Raw genomic sequence first — 16708 nt, forward strand, 5'->3', positions numbered from 1 at the left:
GAGCAGGCTTACACATTTCAAATTGCATCATTTGCATCAGTCACTGGGAAGTACTTGTGACATGGTGCAGCTTGGCCAACAAACAAGACAAAGTTGACCACAGTTTCTTGGATTTATGTAAAATGTCAAAGCCTGCTATAAAGGACAGTGGTAAATGGAGTTTTGCAAATAGAATGGAAAAATTAGTAAAAATGTGAGTACTGAAACTAGAGGAGAAATCTGCAACTACATCGAAAAAAAAGGCAAAGAAATGACAAATATAAGCTTTTGGTTGTGTGGGAAATAACAGATATTTGCTGCTAGTTTCACAAGAAAAAGAATGAGACACGTTATATACAAGTGTGCACATCGTCCTGCTGGTGGCAGCTAAATTTTTTTGACATTGGTTGTATCTCCTTCTCCAACTCATTCCAAATCCAAACATTATCCTTCATGTTCCCCTCAAATCTATATGATTATGCCTTTCAAATGGAAAATATCAGTTGATTGCCCACAGTCAAACTTGACAGGACAAATCCCTGGTGATCCTCCCCCAAGTAGGATGATGTAAACCATTTATATGCACACGGAGGCTGAAAAAGTGAGGAAAAATTATTTCACATCACATTTGTAATATAAATATAACACCCTATTTACCAAAACTTTAATTTTATTTGAGTGTAAAAACTCATTTTTCCATGTTACTTGAGTAATTCAATTCCCCACAATGTGCAGATGAAGCCTTTATTTGACGGCTATGAAATATTACATATTAAAATTACACATATTAACAGATAAATTAAATATGTAGTCCATCAGTGATGGAATGCAGTGAAGACTTACCCAGCTGCAAACTGAGGGGCTGACATGAGGCCAGGATTGGCTAGTCCTGCAGCAGCAGCCATGGCAGCTAGGCCTGGATTGGTGGCAAGGCCAGCACCAGTGGATACCTGTGCAGCTGCTGCTTGTAGCGCAGTGACACCCGTCTGCAGTCCAGACGCTGACACCGTGATTTGGCTTGTGCACAGAGGGTTTACTAAGCCAGTTGAGGTTGACTGTGTGGTATTTGTATCACTGCTGCTGGATGACTCAGTCACTGAAATGGATGCTGATGGTGAAGGGGTCAGAGATGGAGAAGTGACTGTCGACGTAGAAACCGCAGAAGACAGACCGGTGATTACAGACGCCACATTTGTAGGAGCTGTCCCTGATGCAGTTGTACCTGGAGGCATAATCAAAGATTAGAATGTTAGTATGAATTCTGCTCCCTATTTCTAAAATGATGATTCACAAATAATAAAATGTAGAGATGAGGAAATAAATACTCTTTCGAAGATAATAGTAGTTATTGATCCTTTTGTTCTATTTTACAGTAATTTTGGTACAGAATATAATTAAAAAAGGAACACCTATTTGAAGGTTGCAGGGATTAAACTGACAAAATTACAGCTTTGTTTCCACAGTGAACAACTGTGCCCTTCTTTCTCTGAATGATGAGGGTACAATGTCTAATTTTCCACACTTCAGGATGACAAATTATTGATCATAATTCCATATTTTGTAAATTCTTGATTTTGGCTGAGCCAAGCACTGGGATTCATTTCTAGAAGGATGGAACTGAAATGCAGAAGTTATGTTCAACTTGCACAGAATCTTGGTTAGACCACCCTTGGAAGTACTGTGCACAGTTCTGATCTCCAGATTATAAAAAGGATATAGAGACATTGGAGGAAGTGCAAAAAAGATTCACAAGGATCATACCAGAACGAAGCGGAAATACTAACCAGGAAAGGATACACAGGCTGGAGTTCTTTTGTTCAACAAAGAGAAGGCTGAGGGGTGACCTGATAGAGATCTTTAACATAATGAAAGGGTTTGATAGGGTAGACGTAAAGATGATATTTTCACATGGGGGGCGGGGGAGACCAAAATCAGGGTACATAAATATAAGATACTCATTAATAAATTTAATAGGGAATTCAGGAGAAACTTCTTTACCCAAAGTGTGGTAAGAATGTGGAACGCACCACCACAAGGAGACTTTGAGACAAATAGCATAGATGCATTCAAGTGGAAGCTAGATAAGAGGGAGAAAGGAACAGAAGGATATGCTGACATAGTTAGATGAAGTAGGGTGGGGGGAGGCTCGTGTGGATCACAGACATCAGCTGAATAGCCTGTTTCTGTGTCATACTCGATGTAACTATCAGAGGAAAATCAGAGTGTTAAAAATGCTAAACTACTTTGTTTGCCTCATTTGTATAACCTCCAAATTAAGAATAAATAAACCAAAGTGGTGTTAATTGTCGTCAGGTGATGTCAGCTGTTAAGCCCTGGCAACAAAGTTTAGTGAAAGCAGACAACTGGCTCAGATAAATCAAGGGAAGAAACTTTCATAAGCTGACCTAAGAAATGGCTAGAATAATTCGCAAATAAGTTTAGGCAGAGACTAACTGAGTCATACCGGCAAAGCAGGTTCCAAGGAAGATTCCTTCTTGGTGTCCTAGAGTTAGGGAGGAATCACCTAGGATTTACACTTCTGTGATTGTTAGCCAGCAACTCCTGGAAACGCACATGCATGTTCCGTGGATGCCTGATGCTTCTTATTGTTGAACAGCCTGCTTACAATTATTATCTAGGCTGACATGAAGTATGGCAACAGTTTTCAAGTGATGGATTGGAGAATTCAATTTCACGGAGATTGAGATGTATTATAATTGGAGGTGCGGTTTGCCACTCACGGGATGAAGTCAACGCTGATGGATCTGGTCACTTTCTTGGGTAGTTACAAAGAACAAAGTTCCAACACACTGTGCCGCTTGGTATTGAGAAAGCAAAGATCTTCATTCCTTCTAAAATAAATGATGTGACCTTCCACAACAGCGCTTCTGATATGTCTTCCATTTTCCTCAACCGAGGATTCCCCCCCCCCCCCCACTGTGGTTGATACGGCCCTCAAACTGTGTCCAGCCCATTTCCCGCACTTCTGCCCTCACCCCTTCCCCTCCCTCCCAGTACCGTGACAGGGTTGCCCTTGTCCTCACTTTCCATCCCATCAGCCTACATATCCAAAGGATCATCCTCCGCCATCTCCAGCGTAATGCCACCACCAAACACATCTTCCCCACCCCTCCATTACCCCCGACACCTCGTCCCCTTCCCATGGAATTGCAGGAGGTAATACCTGCCCCTTTTACCTCCTCTCTCCTCAATATCCAAGGCCGCAAACACTCCTTTCGGGTGAAGCAGCAATTTACTTGTACTTCTTTCAATTTAGTATACAGTATTCGCTGCTCACAATGCGGTCTCCTCTACACTGGGGAGACCAAATGCAGATTGGGTGACCGCTTTGCGCAACACCTCCGCTCAGTCCAAAAGCATGACCCCGAGCTTCTGGTCGCTTGCCACTTCAAACACACCCCTGCTCTCATGCCCACATTTCTGTCTTTGGCCTGCTACAGTGTTCCACTGAACATTAATGCAAGCTCAAGGAACAGCACCTTATTTTCCGACTAGGCACTCTACAGCCTTCTGGACTGAACATGGAGTTCAATAATTTCAGAGCATGTCTGGTCCTTTCTTTATTATGATTTTACTTTGTTTTATCATTTTTTAAAGCATGTGCCTGCCTTAATCTGGGTTTTTCAAGGTTGTGCTTTTGGCTGGGGCTGTTCATTATTCTGTCAGTAACACTCTTTCTGGACTAATACTTTATCTTTCACCACACCATTAGCACACTCTCTTTGCCTTTGCCCCATGAACTCCTTGTCAGTTAATCTCTACGGCCCTCTGTCCTATCACACACTTTCCCTTTTGTTCTCTTTCCACCCCACCCCCGCTTTACTTGCTTAAAACCTATTACATTTCTAACCGTTGCCCGTTCTGATGAAAGGTCACAGACTTGAAACATTAACTCTGTTTTTCCCTCCACAGATGCTGCCAGACTTGTTGAGTATTTCCGGCAAGTTCTCCTTTTATCTTAATTCCTTCCATCTCAAATGGATTTAAAATCAAAGATGCTTGAGCAAACTTCACCACATAATCCCTGTAGCTGCAACTTCTTACCCGAGATGCTGAAGTTGGTCACACCAGCACTGGATACAGGCATCTGCATTGCATTTACAGCCAGAGTAGTTGGTGTACTACTTGTCACGAGGTTACTGGTGCTGGCCACCTATTAATAAAAACATAAAATCCAGTCGTTTAGCACCATTTTAAAATATTAACCTGTTGTGCAAAAACAAGCATAAAATAAATCCTAATTACTAATAATTTATGGATATTCAGGCAAATCTTTTAAAACCTTTTCATTGCCAAACTACAATATTTTTGACACAAGGAGATAAGTTGATTTTGCTTGTGCAATCCTGAATTTCACAGTTCCATAGTAATATGTATGCCAGTTAAGGGGAGAGGGAGCAGGGAACAGTATACTAAGGGTTAAGTGTTGATAGCAACAACCCCACACCAGTCCAACCCTTCTTCTCCCCTCCCCTCTCATGACGTCAAAGATGCCAGAAAGTAGGTAGCATTGTTTGCACACCAGAATTGTAGCAATTTGAAGCTGGTCCATTCTGAGAGTCATGCTCACAAGAGGTTGAGAGCCACCTCGATCTTCAGAGCCTCTTCCAGACAGTCAGCTGGCAGCCAAGGGGATGCCATTGAAAAAAAGCATGAGAATAGGTAGTAAAAAACACATAACTACTAATTGGATGGGGAAGCACTGTAGTAGAGGCACTAAGCATGGAAACAATAACTTCTGGAAATGAATATGCCACTGTAGTTGCTGTATTTACAAGTTTCACTTGTGAGGCAGGGATAAGAAATATGTTGAGAAGAGGAACTGTGTAGCTGGCAGATAAGCAGGATGGGCTTGCAAATGGCATAGATTCTTATTTATTGAAGACGAGGGGAAAGATAGTGTTTGCTGACAATTCTTGATGTATTCATGAGAAAGTATTGTGAATTAAAGCCAGGGCCCCTGGAAACATCATAAGGCAAAAACATTCAAGCTGGTGATGACGACTACTGGCAGTTCTGTACCAACCTTGGAAGTGTGGCTACAGGCCTTCTGACAGAAGGTTGTAGAGCTTCCCAACTCCTCCTTGCCTACAAAGACTTTGCTGTACTGTTAGGTTCAGAAAAGTCCTGCGGGGCTAATAAGATTCTTCAGGTAGGTGCCCTCTCTAATTATGATGCCTCACTTCTCTGGCATCCAGGGGCGCTTCACATTTATCCTCCCCTTCCTCCACATCAACATACACACAACAAATAGAACAGGAACATGGCCTCAAGCAACTCTAGTTGGCCAAATAATTCCAGCCAAACTGCACTTAGTATAGCAGCAGTAAACATCACATTGTTTTTCCAAGCAGATGGCCCAAAAGGGATTACTTCACCTGTTTATAATTTGTAGCTGATCTCTTGAAATTTCCCAATATTTGCAACCATCTTCAGCCATGAAGTGCTGAGTGGATGATCCATCTTGGTCTCCTCCTGACATCCCCAACATAGATGCTAATCTTCAGATAATTCAATTCACTCCACATGATATCAAGAAATGGCTGAAGGCACTGGAAACAACAAAGGCTATGGGCCCGGACGACATCTCAGCTGTAGTAATGAATTTGCCATGCCCTCAGCAAGCTGTTCCAGTACAGCTAAAACACTGGCATCTACCTGACAATGTGGAAACAAGTCCAATCCAGCCAATTATTGCCTCAACTGTCTATTCTCAATCATGAGCAAAGTGATGGAAGGGGCGTCAACAGTGCTATCAAGCAGCACTTACTCAGCAACAACCTGCTCACCGATGCTCAGTTTGGGTTACGCCAGGGCCACTCAGCTCCTGACCTCATTTCAGCCTGGGTCCAAACATGGACAAAAGAACTGAATTCCAGAGGTAAGTTGAGACTGATGGCCGTTGACATCAAAGATTATTTGACCAAGTGTGGCATCAAGGAGCCCCAGCAAAATTGAAATCAATGGGAATCGGGGGGAAAACTCTCCAACTGGTTGGAGTCCTACCTAACACAAAGGAAGATGGTTGTTGGAGGCCAATCATTTCAGCCCCAGGACATTGTTGCAGGAGTTCTTCAGGATAGTGTCCCAAGTCCAACTGCCTTCAGCTGCTTCATCAATGACCTTCGCTCCAACATAAGGTCACATTGGGGATGTTCACTAATAATTGCAGTGTTCAGTACATTTTGCAACTTTTCAAGTACCAAAGCAGTTTGTGCCCACATGTAGCAAGATCTGCATAACATTTAGGTTTGGGCTGATAAGTGGTAATAACATTCGCGCCATATAAGTGACGGCAAAGACCATCTCCAACAAGAGATAATCTAACATCTTCCCTTGACATTCAATGGCATCACCATTGCTGAATCCCCCACTAACAATATCCTGGGAGTTACCATTGACCAGAAACTTAATTGAACCAGTCATATAAATACTGTGGCTACAAGACCAGGCCAGAGGCTGGGAATTCTACATTGAGTAACTCACCTCCTGACTCCCCAAAGCCTGTCCATCATCTACAAGGCACAAGTCAGGTGTGTGATGGAATTTCCACTTGCCTGGATGAGTGCAGCTCCAACAACAATCAAGAAACTCAACACTATCCAGGATAAAGCAGCTCGCTTGATCGACATCCTATCCACCACTTTAAACACTCACTCCCTCCACCACCCATGTACAGTGGCACCAGTGTGTACCATATACAAGATGTACTGCAGCAACTCACCAAGGATCCTTCGACAGCACCTTCCAACCCCGTGATCTCTATCACCTAGAAGGACAAGGGCAGCAGGTGCATGTGAATACCACAAACTGAAAGTTCCCCTCCAAGTCACACGCTATCCTAACTTGGAACTATATTGCCATTCCTTCTCTGTCGCGGAGTCAAAATCCTGGAACTCCCTCCCTAACAGCACTGTAGTTGTACCTACTCAGCATGGACTACAGTAGTTCAAGAAAGCGACTCAGCATCACCTTCTCAAGGGCAATTAGGGATGGGCAATAAATGCTGACCTTGCCAGTGATGCTCACGTCCCAAGACCGAATAATAAAAAACATTTATATGGGGCAAGCTAACATCAGATCTACATCATCAGAATTAAGAGGCAAGCTAAATACAGATCAGTGTGAGGTTATCTGTCTTCCTTTTAAAACAAAATTTAAATACTAACTTCTGAGGCACAATGGAATGACTCCTACCAGACCCATGATAGGAAATAATGCAGGCAGCACAATTGATGCACAGACACAACATAATGGGCGGCACAGTGGCGGTGATTAGCACTGCAGCCTCACAGCTCCAGTGACCCGGGTTCAATTCTGGGTACTGCCTGTGTGGAGTTTGCAAGTTCTCCCCGTGTCTGCGTGGGTTTTCTCCGGGTGCTCCGGTTTCCTCCCACAAGCCAAAAGACTTGCAGGTTGGTAGGTAAATTGGCCATTATAAATTGCCTCTAGTATAGGTAGGTGGTAGGGAAATATAGGGACAGATGGAAATGTGGTAGGAATATGGGATTAGTGTAGGATTAGTATAAATGGGTGGTTGATGGTCGGCACAGACTCGGTGGGCCGAAGGGCCTGTTTCAGTGCTGTATCTCTAAACAAAAAACTAAACTAGTTCTGCTTTGCTCCTTGGAAAAAGATACGCTTGGGATGCAAAGCTGAAGAAAACAAGCCCCTAGAGTCCAGTATACAAAATTAAATTAGTGACAAATTAGACATGAACCAATAAGGCATAGTAAGGATGGATTTAAAAACAGATCATGCTTAACTAATTATACTGAATTTTGAGGTATAGATGAAGGAAACATAGCGGCTGTTGTATGTATATACTTACAAAATACTTTGAGAAGACAAGAGGCTTGTTGCAAACAGTCAACACACAGTATGAAAGGGAATGTACCTGCACAGTTGGAGAGATGCCAGGTAGACAATAAAGAACAGGGACTTTTGGATCCACAGGATCTGGGCTGCAGTATGCCTCAGGGATGTGACATTTTATTTTCAATTTGTGTAAATGAGTTGGACATAGGAATCAAATTTGTAAATACTAAACTATGGGTACATTGAAGTGAGAGAAAATTACAGGAGGGCATAGACAGGTGAGCAGACTGGGCAAATTCAGAGAAATGTGAAGTACATTTTTGGGGGAAATGTGTGAAAGGAAGTATACCCCAAATGGTAAGGCCATTAACAAAGCAGAGTGAGAGATATCTTGGGCTACATATACATAGATACAAAGAAGTGTCAGCTGTGGCTCAGTTGGTAGCACTCTCGCCTGAGTCAGAAGGTTGTGGGTTCAAATCCCACTCCAGGGCTTGAGGACTGACACTTCAGTGCAGTACTGAGTGTGCTGCACTGTCGGAGATGCCATCTTTTGGATGAGATGTTAAAACCAACGCCCATCTGCCCTCTCAGGTGGATGTAAAAGATCTCATGGCACAATCTCAGAAGAGCAGGGGAGTTATCTCCAGTGAGCTGGTCATTATTTACCTCTCAAATCAATATCACTAAAACATATTAGCCCAAGCTTCAAAAACTAATGTCCCTCTGGATCCTTCTTTCCCTTCACTTCCCTCTGACACCATCCCTTCTTCTAATCTTACCCCATGCCGCATACTCACGATACCCTCCCACCTTCCTCTCTATTCCCTTACGCCCCCACCTCAATGAATTTCAAGCTCAGCACAACAGTGAGCTCTTCTTACATCACCTTCGCCCCTGTGCCCACTTCTTTGGCCAGGAGTCTTCCCCCACACAGTGAACCCTTTTATCAGTCTCCAGTATTCTCCCTCCACCTGGACCCATACCTTTGGCTTCTTACCCTCTCTACATCTTTTCATTGAGAACTGCCGGCATGACACTGGCGGTCACAATTTTTCTGCTCCCCTCGCTCACTCTAAGCTGTCTCCCTCCGCACTCGCTGCACTCCGTTCTCTTAGGTCCAATCCTAACATTGCCATCAAACCTGCTGACAAGGGTGCTGGTGTTGTCTTGCAAACTGACCTCTGCCTTGCAGAGGCCAAATATCAACTCTCCAAAACTTCCTCCTACCTCCCCCTGGACCAAGATCCCACTATCAAACGTCAAGCCATCATCTCCAGGACTGTCACTGACCTCATCTCCTCTGAAGATCTTCCCTCCACAGGGCCTCCAACCTAAAAGTCCCCCAACCCTGATCAGCCTACTTCTACCTCCTTTCCAATATCCACAAACACGGTTGTTCTGATAGATCTATCATGCCAGCCCTTCTCTGCTCCACTGAGCTCATTTCTTCTGACCTTTTTCTTCCCTTGTCCAATCTCTTCCCATTTACATCCGTGACTCTGCCGATACCCTCCTTCACTTTAACAGTTTCCAATTTCCTGGCCCTAACCGTCTCATCTTCACTATGGATGTCCAATCCGTCTACACCTCCACCCCCCAACAAGGATTGTTTGAGAGCTCTCAGCTTCTTCCTTGAACGGAAGCCCAACCAACCTCCATCCACCACCACCCTTCTCCGCCCGGATCAACATGTTCTCGCATTGAACCACTTTTTTCAAGTAACAGGTGTTGCTATGGGTACCTGTATAGGTCCTAGCTATGCCTGCCTTTATGTGGGATATGTGGAACATTCCTTGTCCTACTCAGGCTCCCTCCTTCACCTCTTTTTCCAGTACAGTGATTACTCTATTTGGAACAGTTTCCTGCTCTTGCCTTGAACTGGGAAATTGTCAACTTTGCTTCCAATTTCCACCCTTCTCTCACATACGAACATACATACATACGAACATATGAAATTAGGAGCAGGTATAGACCACTCGGCCCTTCAAGCCTGCTCCGCCATTCAATCAGCATGGCTGGATCGATTACTCCATATTCCCACCTATCCCGGTTAACCTTTCACCCTCTTGCTCATCAAGAACCTATCTACCTCTGCCTTAAAAATATTCAAAGTCTCTGCTTCCATCGCCTTTTGAGGAAGAGTGCCAAAGACTCACAACTCTCAGACAAAGATTTCTCCTCGTCTCGGTCTTAAATGGGCTACTCCTTATTTTTAAACAGTAACCCCTAGCTCTAGATTCTCCCACAAGGGGAACCATCCTTTCCACATCCACCCTGTCAAGACCCCTCAGGATCTTAAATGTTTCAATCAAGTCGCTTCTTGCTCTTCTAAATTCCAGCAGATACAAGCCTAACCTGTCCAATCTTCCCTCATAAGACAGCCCGCCCATTCCAGGTACTAGTATAGTAAACCTTCTCTGAACTGCTTCCAATGCATTTACATCTTTCTTTAAATAAGGAGACCAATACTGTACACAGTACTGCAGATGTGGTCTCACCAATGCCCTGTATAGCTGAAGCATAACCTCCCTACTTTTGTGTTCAATTTCCCTCGTGATAAATAATAACATTCTTTTAGCTTTCCTAATTACATGCTGTACATGCATACTAACCTTTTGCGATTCATGCACTAGGACACCCAGATCCCATCTGCATCTCAGAGCTCTGCAATCTCTCACCATCTAGATAATATGCTTCTTTTTTATTCTTCCTGCCAAAATGGACAATTTACATTTTTCCACATTATACTCCATTTACCAGATCTTTGCCCACTCACCTAACCTATCTATATCCCTTTGTAGCCTCATGTCCTCCTCACAACTTACTTTCCTACCTATCTTTGTGTCATCAGCAAATTTAGCAACCACACCTTCAGTCCCTTCATCCAAGTCATTTATATAAATTGTAAAAGGTTGAGGCCCGAGCACAGATTGTGTGGCACACCACTCGTTACTTCTTGCCAAGCAGAAAATGACCCATTTATGTTTCCTGTTAGCTAGCCAATCTTCTATCCATGCCAATATGTTACCCCCTACATCTCATCTTCACATCGTCCATCTCCAACTTTTGCCTCCCCTTACTTGACTTCTCTGCCTCCATTGCTGGGATAGGCTATCAACAAATATTCACCACAAACCCACTGACTCCCACAGCGACCTTGAATACACTTCCTTACATCCACTTCCTGTAAGGACAATTCCATTCTCCCAGTTTCTCCTTCTCCGCTGCATATTCTGATGATGCAACCTTCCATACCAGGTTTTCCGATATGACTTTCTTGTTTCTCAACTGAGGGTTCCTCCCCACAGTGGTTGACAGGGCCCTTGACCAGGTCTGTCACATTTCCTTGACTTCTGCTCTCACTCATCTTGCCCTCACCTTCCACCTACCAGCCTCTGTATTCAATGGATCCTCCGCCATTTCCAGCGTGATGCCACCACCAAACACATTTTCCCCTTCCCTTTCAGTATTCCGAAGGGACTGTCCCCTCCGCAATACCGTGGTCCACTCCACAATCATCCCCAGCACACCCCACCTCCCCTACCACCACACCCCACTTTCCTACGGTATCTGCCCATTCAAGCACAGAGGATGCAACACCTGCCCTTTCACCTCCTCTCTCCTCACTGGCTAAGGCCTCAAACACTCCTTCCAAATGAAGCAACGATTTACGTGTACCTCTTTCAATTTAGTATACTGTATTTGTTGCTCACAATGCGTTTTGCTCTACACTGGGGAGGTCAAACACAAATTGGGTGATGGAAACATGACCCCGAGCTTCCGGTCACCTGTTATTTTAATTCTCCACCTTGTTCTCATGCTGGCCTCTCTGCCCTTGGCCTCCTGTAGTGTTCCAATGAAGCTGAATGCAAGTGCAAGGAATAGCACCTCATCTTTTGATTAACCTACCAGACTCCACACTGAGTTCAATAATTTCAGATTGCAACCGCTGTCTCCATTTTGTTTCCTTTTCCTTTGATGGTCAGGTTTTGGTTTTAATTCCTTTTTCTCTTGTTTTTGCTTTTGAATGGTAGCTGTTCATCAGTCTGCCATTCACACTTCCACTACGCACATCTTTTGCTCCTTTTCATGTCCCATTACTGCTCCCTTTGGCCTGGCACCACTAACCTTTTTGCTATTTAATCTCTCTTGTCTTCCACCTTATCACAGAATTTCCTTTTTTTCTTTTTCCCTCCCTGCCCACTTTCCCTTGCTTAAAACCTATTATATTTCTAACTTTTCCCAGTTCTGATGAAAGATAATCAACCTGAAACATTAACTGTTTCTCTCCTCACAGATGTTGCCTGACCTGAGTATTTCCAGCATTTTCTGTTTTTATTTCAGATTTCCAGCATCCACACAATTTTATTTGTATTAAAACAGATTTGGTTATTTTATCACAATGCTATTTGTGCGACCTTGCTGTGCACAAATTGGCTGCTGCATTTCCCTACATTACAACAGTGACTACATTTCTAAAAGGATTTTGTTAATTATAAAGTGCTTTCTGACATCCTGAGGTCGTGAAAGGCACTATATAAATGCAAGTCTTATCTTTCTTAAAGCAAAGATGATTAACTAGGAAGTGGTCAAGGTGAATGGTAAAGAGTGAAAAACTATTTCCAATGAATGGAGAGTCTGCAACTAGAGGGCATAAATTTAAATTCCCCACCAAAAGAACAAAGGGAGAAACTAGAAGAATGTTTTCATTGAAAGAGTTGCAGGATGTGGAATGCCTTGCACAGAGAGTGGTAGAAATAGAATCCCTAGTAACTATTAAAAGAAAAGTGAATAAATATTTCAAGAATTAAAAGGGCAGGGCACAGCAGTGGAACAAAGTGACAATGTTTTCTGAGAGCCAGCACAGCTGGAATGGGCACAACTTCCTACTGTGCTATAAAAGTCTAAGATTCTATAAATGTTTAAAAAAATGCTCAGAAGAATAATTATATCTGAAACCAAAAAACTGAATACTCAACATTGCAAATCAAACCACTCTGGAGAATGTCAAGAGGAGAATAAATCTGTTTACATCCCGACTGCAACTCAGAGTACACAGCCTTCTTTCAGATGGAAGGGCTAGAGCAATTTGGGCATTACTCGAAGGTAATCAATGAACAGACAAGCTGATCCTAACTTCAAAACAAAGCAACCAATAACTAAATGATAAGATATAGAAATTAGGGCTTCATCTGATTTCCTTACAAAGCAATGACAGTACATGAAAAGTATAACATTTTATAAAGTACTTTGAAGCTACGTAGTGCCTTATCACTACAAACAGTATTCCTGTTAATTGTAGATAATGGAATTTCACTGAAATAGGTAGATCCTTTGGATGCAACAACTTGCATTTATATAGCAGCTTAATATATTTCCCAGAAACATTCCAAGGCAATTATTTTGAAATGTAGTTACCACAATGTAGGCACCAAAAATGATTGACACCATGAAACAAAAGTATTTCCATTTACTTATTCATGCTTTCAGGGTTGAAATCTTTCCAAATAGCTAGGAAGGTCATTACTACCGATTGCCAAAATTCTAGCTGTTCCAGGCTGAACCTTTCAACAGTCTATGCGCATCAAGTAGAAACCCTGGGAGTCACTGTGGGACATTTGAAAAATATGAACAGGTACTATATAAACAAGTCTTTTCAAAAAATAAAAATCAGATACTGTGGCATCTTCTCTGTTATTGCTGGTTGTGCACATTACTGTAGGAGCAACTGTACAACGCATAGATCAGCATTTGATGACATATAGAGGCTGAGGGGTTGCTACCCACAATAAGGTGCACATACAGCATTAACGGGAGAGAACCCAACTTTATCTTATTAAAAAAAATGTGCTTATACAGCACATTCTGGGTATACTCTGCAGTGAACACTTGAATTTTGTAACAATCAAGGAGAAGCAACAGATATAATTCCTTACATCTTCTCACAGAGATCAAGTCCTTTGGAAAATTCAGAAGACAATTCTAAACGTTCCACAGTGACCCAGGAAACTTGGTTCTTTGACCTGCTCTGCCCAATTAAAAAGGTCATTCACAGGACCCATTACTGGGGATACTTCCTAGACAGGGCTAAAATGTGGCGAGTCGAAGAGACTTATTAGTTGGCAGGAAAAAAGACAGATGCGCAAGGGGAGAGCCAACTGTGCAACAGCCCCGACAAACAAATTTCTCTGCAGCACCTGTGGAAGAGCCTGTCACTCTAGAATTGGCCTTTATAGCCACTCCAGGCGCTGCTTCACAAACCACTGACCACCTCCAGGCGCGTATCCATTGTCTCTCGAGATAAGGAGGCCCAAAAGAAAGAAGGTTTAACTATTAAATGAGCCAGCCTGAGGTTTTGCAAATAGGTGGTAATGACCCTCCTAGCTACTACAAAAAAAAAGAGTCCAATCTTTGGCATACCCGCATCACTAAGAAAACCTTATTTAATTACTATTACATTGTTTGAGCATCCACTTTGACTATGGATAAATTATGGAGTGTGAACTTTGCAAGCTGCCAGTCTTCCTCGGACATAATGCCAGGATTTACAAATTATTGGGGACAGGTTACCTGTCCCATCAACAAGGAAAATTAATGCCCCAGTATAAACAATCAACGCGGATGCTTCATGAACTAATGGCAGTCTAGGTGCCTTGAGTTCATCCACCACCTAGATGTGGCAGGTGCACTTTAGCAACAGTAAGGAATGCTGGATAACAGCAGCTATATCACAGGCTTCTGAGTATTTTTCCTACCTCTCAAGCAACTATATGAATCCACCATCAGTCCAATAAGGGATCATTGGGCCAACAGGAGCTGGCTGAACTGAAAATAAGACCCTTACACTAGATGCACAAGCTATGAAGTAGTCTTACAATGAACTTTCCTTTTAACTTGAATCCCTTAGCTATAGGGACATCATTTAGCTCTGTCCCTGCAAGAAATTAATCTCTTAATGGATTTGGTCCCTTACAGATAAAAGCACAGCACACTGCATATATTATGCCGTCTCCATTTATTTCTGATAGTGAAAAGTACGAAACAAAAATAGGAAAGATATTCTACTCTTCTCCAAGTAAACAAAACTCATCTTATCCACAAAAAAATCTGCTGATAAGGAGGGCAAACCTCATTTAGTTGTACTTGCAAATAACTTTGTGAAGGTCTTCACTGCTCTCAAATGGCAAATTTAGGCTTTGAGTTTGTTTTTCCTAACAATCAAGTCATGAAGACCAAGTAGACTTGGGCAAAAAAAGCCTGGTATCTCCTCTGAAAATTATAAAGTTAAATATCCATTCCTCTGAGGGAGACTGGATCTGAAAACCACAGTTGACACTATGAGGATCACATTACCAATTGTTTCTCAGCAACTAATGCATAAATAAGAGAAATGTAATAGGCATACACCAGACTTTCCTTTGTGTCAATCTAGGTCAAAGATTTGTGAACATCCAATAATTTGAAGACTGATTTGGCCTTATTTGAGTTCTGTTCATTGTGACTTCCAAGGAGAACCATAAATATGCTAGAACTGAAAGCAAAAACTTTTGAATGCAACACACACACACAAACACACACCATCTATCACCATTCAACCGTTCAGTAACCAATGAAGTAAAGCACTCACAATGATCACAAATACTTGTACAGTCTGCTTTTTGTCCTTTCAATTTTCAACAAATACACAAAAGAACACATGGATACCTTATGAACATTGAAATCATATGTCCAATAATGGTATCTATTACCTTTTTTGTTTACTATGCGGAAAAGCAATTAGCCACATCTGGATTCCCAATTCGCCAAATGTGGTTAATGGCCAATATACTTGACAACAGTGACCTAAAACTATATTTGGAATCTAACCATCTGAACAGAACTCTATCAACAATCTGTCCACGTTAAAGTATACTGTACAAACTATGTGAAAAACTCAAGCCACTGTCTGCAAGTTTTGTTCTGTATGTTATACAATTTCTCCTCCACCCCACATGTATCAAACTAACCCAGATTACCTATATCAATTAGAAAGAGTATCTCGATTTACAAAATGTTATTGCGCCAAAATTCAAATTTCTGTACATCACAGCGTATTTTTACAAATTACTTACAGCCAAGTTGCAGAAAACACTTCTGCTAATTAAGTTTTGTGAACAGGAGTAGAAATAAAATTGGTACTTCGCTGAGAATTTATTTAGATTAGATTCTACATATGTTCTCCTACCATGGAGGTGGGATTGTGAAAAATTGTTTTGGTAGAAGTGGTAGTGCCGCTGTTACTGCTGGGTGGATTAATTCGCTTCTCTTTCTGGCGTCTGTTACAGAACCAGACTCGGATCACCTCCTTCTCCATCTGCAGCTGATCGGCAATCATCATGATCTCCTCCGAGGTAGGCTTTTGGTTCTGCGAGAATGAAATAATTTTTTTTTTTACATAAGTTGAATAAATGTCTTTTTACCATATCCAGCACATAAAGATGGTCAAAATTTGATTATGTTTTTTCAGTCATAAATTAAATATATTAATGGGTAGCCTATGGCATTGTTCATTCATATTTTGTCACCTGGAGCACAGTTGTTATGTTTAGTTGCTAATACGGCCTGTCTTTTTAGGACCACTGCTCCAATACTCTGCAAATTCAAGTGATTGCAGCTGCTTATAAACTATTTAGGTCAATAAGAAGTCAGGAAAAGGGTTCTAAATTTCAGGTTCCAGCACGATATCTGTTTGTCTTTGATTTTTTTTTTCAAATATTAAAATAGGAATTATTTTACATCTGTAACAGCGAGATCTCTGGTTTGTGATATATCTGCACTCAACTTTAAAAAAGATTATATATATATATAAAATATACACACAAATTTAAGATAGAATAGACTATAGGCT

At 41.9% G+C, this 16708-nt stretch overlaps 1 protein-coding gene across 6 annotated transcripts in view; it reads right to left on the reverse strand.

Moving 5' to 3' along the window:
- pou2f1b (POU class 2 homeobox 1b) overlaps nt 1-16708 on the reverse strand; it is a 301199-nt gene that overhangs the window by 60250 nt on the left and 224241 nt on the right. For all 6 annotated transcript variants that reach the window (XM_068040849.1, XM_068040855.1, XM_068040850.1 and 3 more), the window contains 3 exons: nt 16046-16225; nt 4045-4153; nt 823-1201 (listed from right to left, as the gene is read on the reverse strand). In XM_068040849.1, the coding sequence (XP_067896950.1) occupies nt 823-1201; nt 4045-4153; nt 16046-16225 (668 nt within the window). The remainder of the gene's footprint in view (nt 1-822; nt 1202-4044; nt 4154-16045; nt 16226-16708) is intronic.

This window comes from Heterodontus francisci, chromosome 10 (genome assembly GCF_036365525.1).
Source record: "Heterodontus francisci isolate sHetFra1 chromosome 10, sHetFra1.hap1, whole genome shotgun sequence".
Classification (NCBI taxonomy): Eukaryota; Metazoa; Chordata; class Chondrichthyes; order Heterodontiformes; family Heterodontidae; genus Heterodontus; species Heterodontus francisci.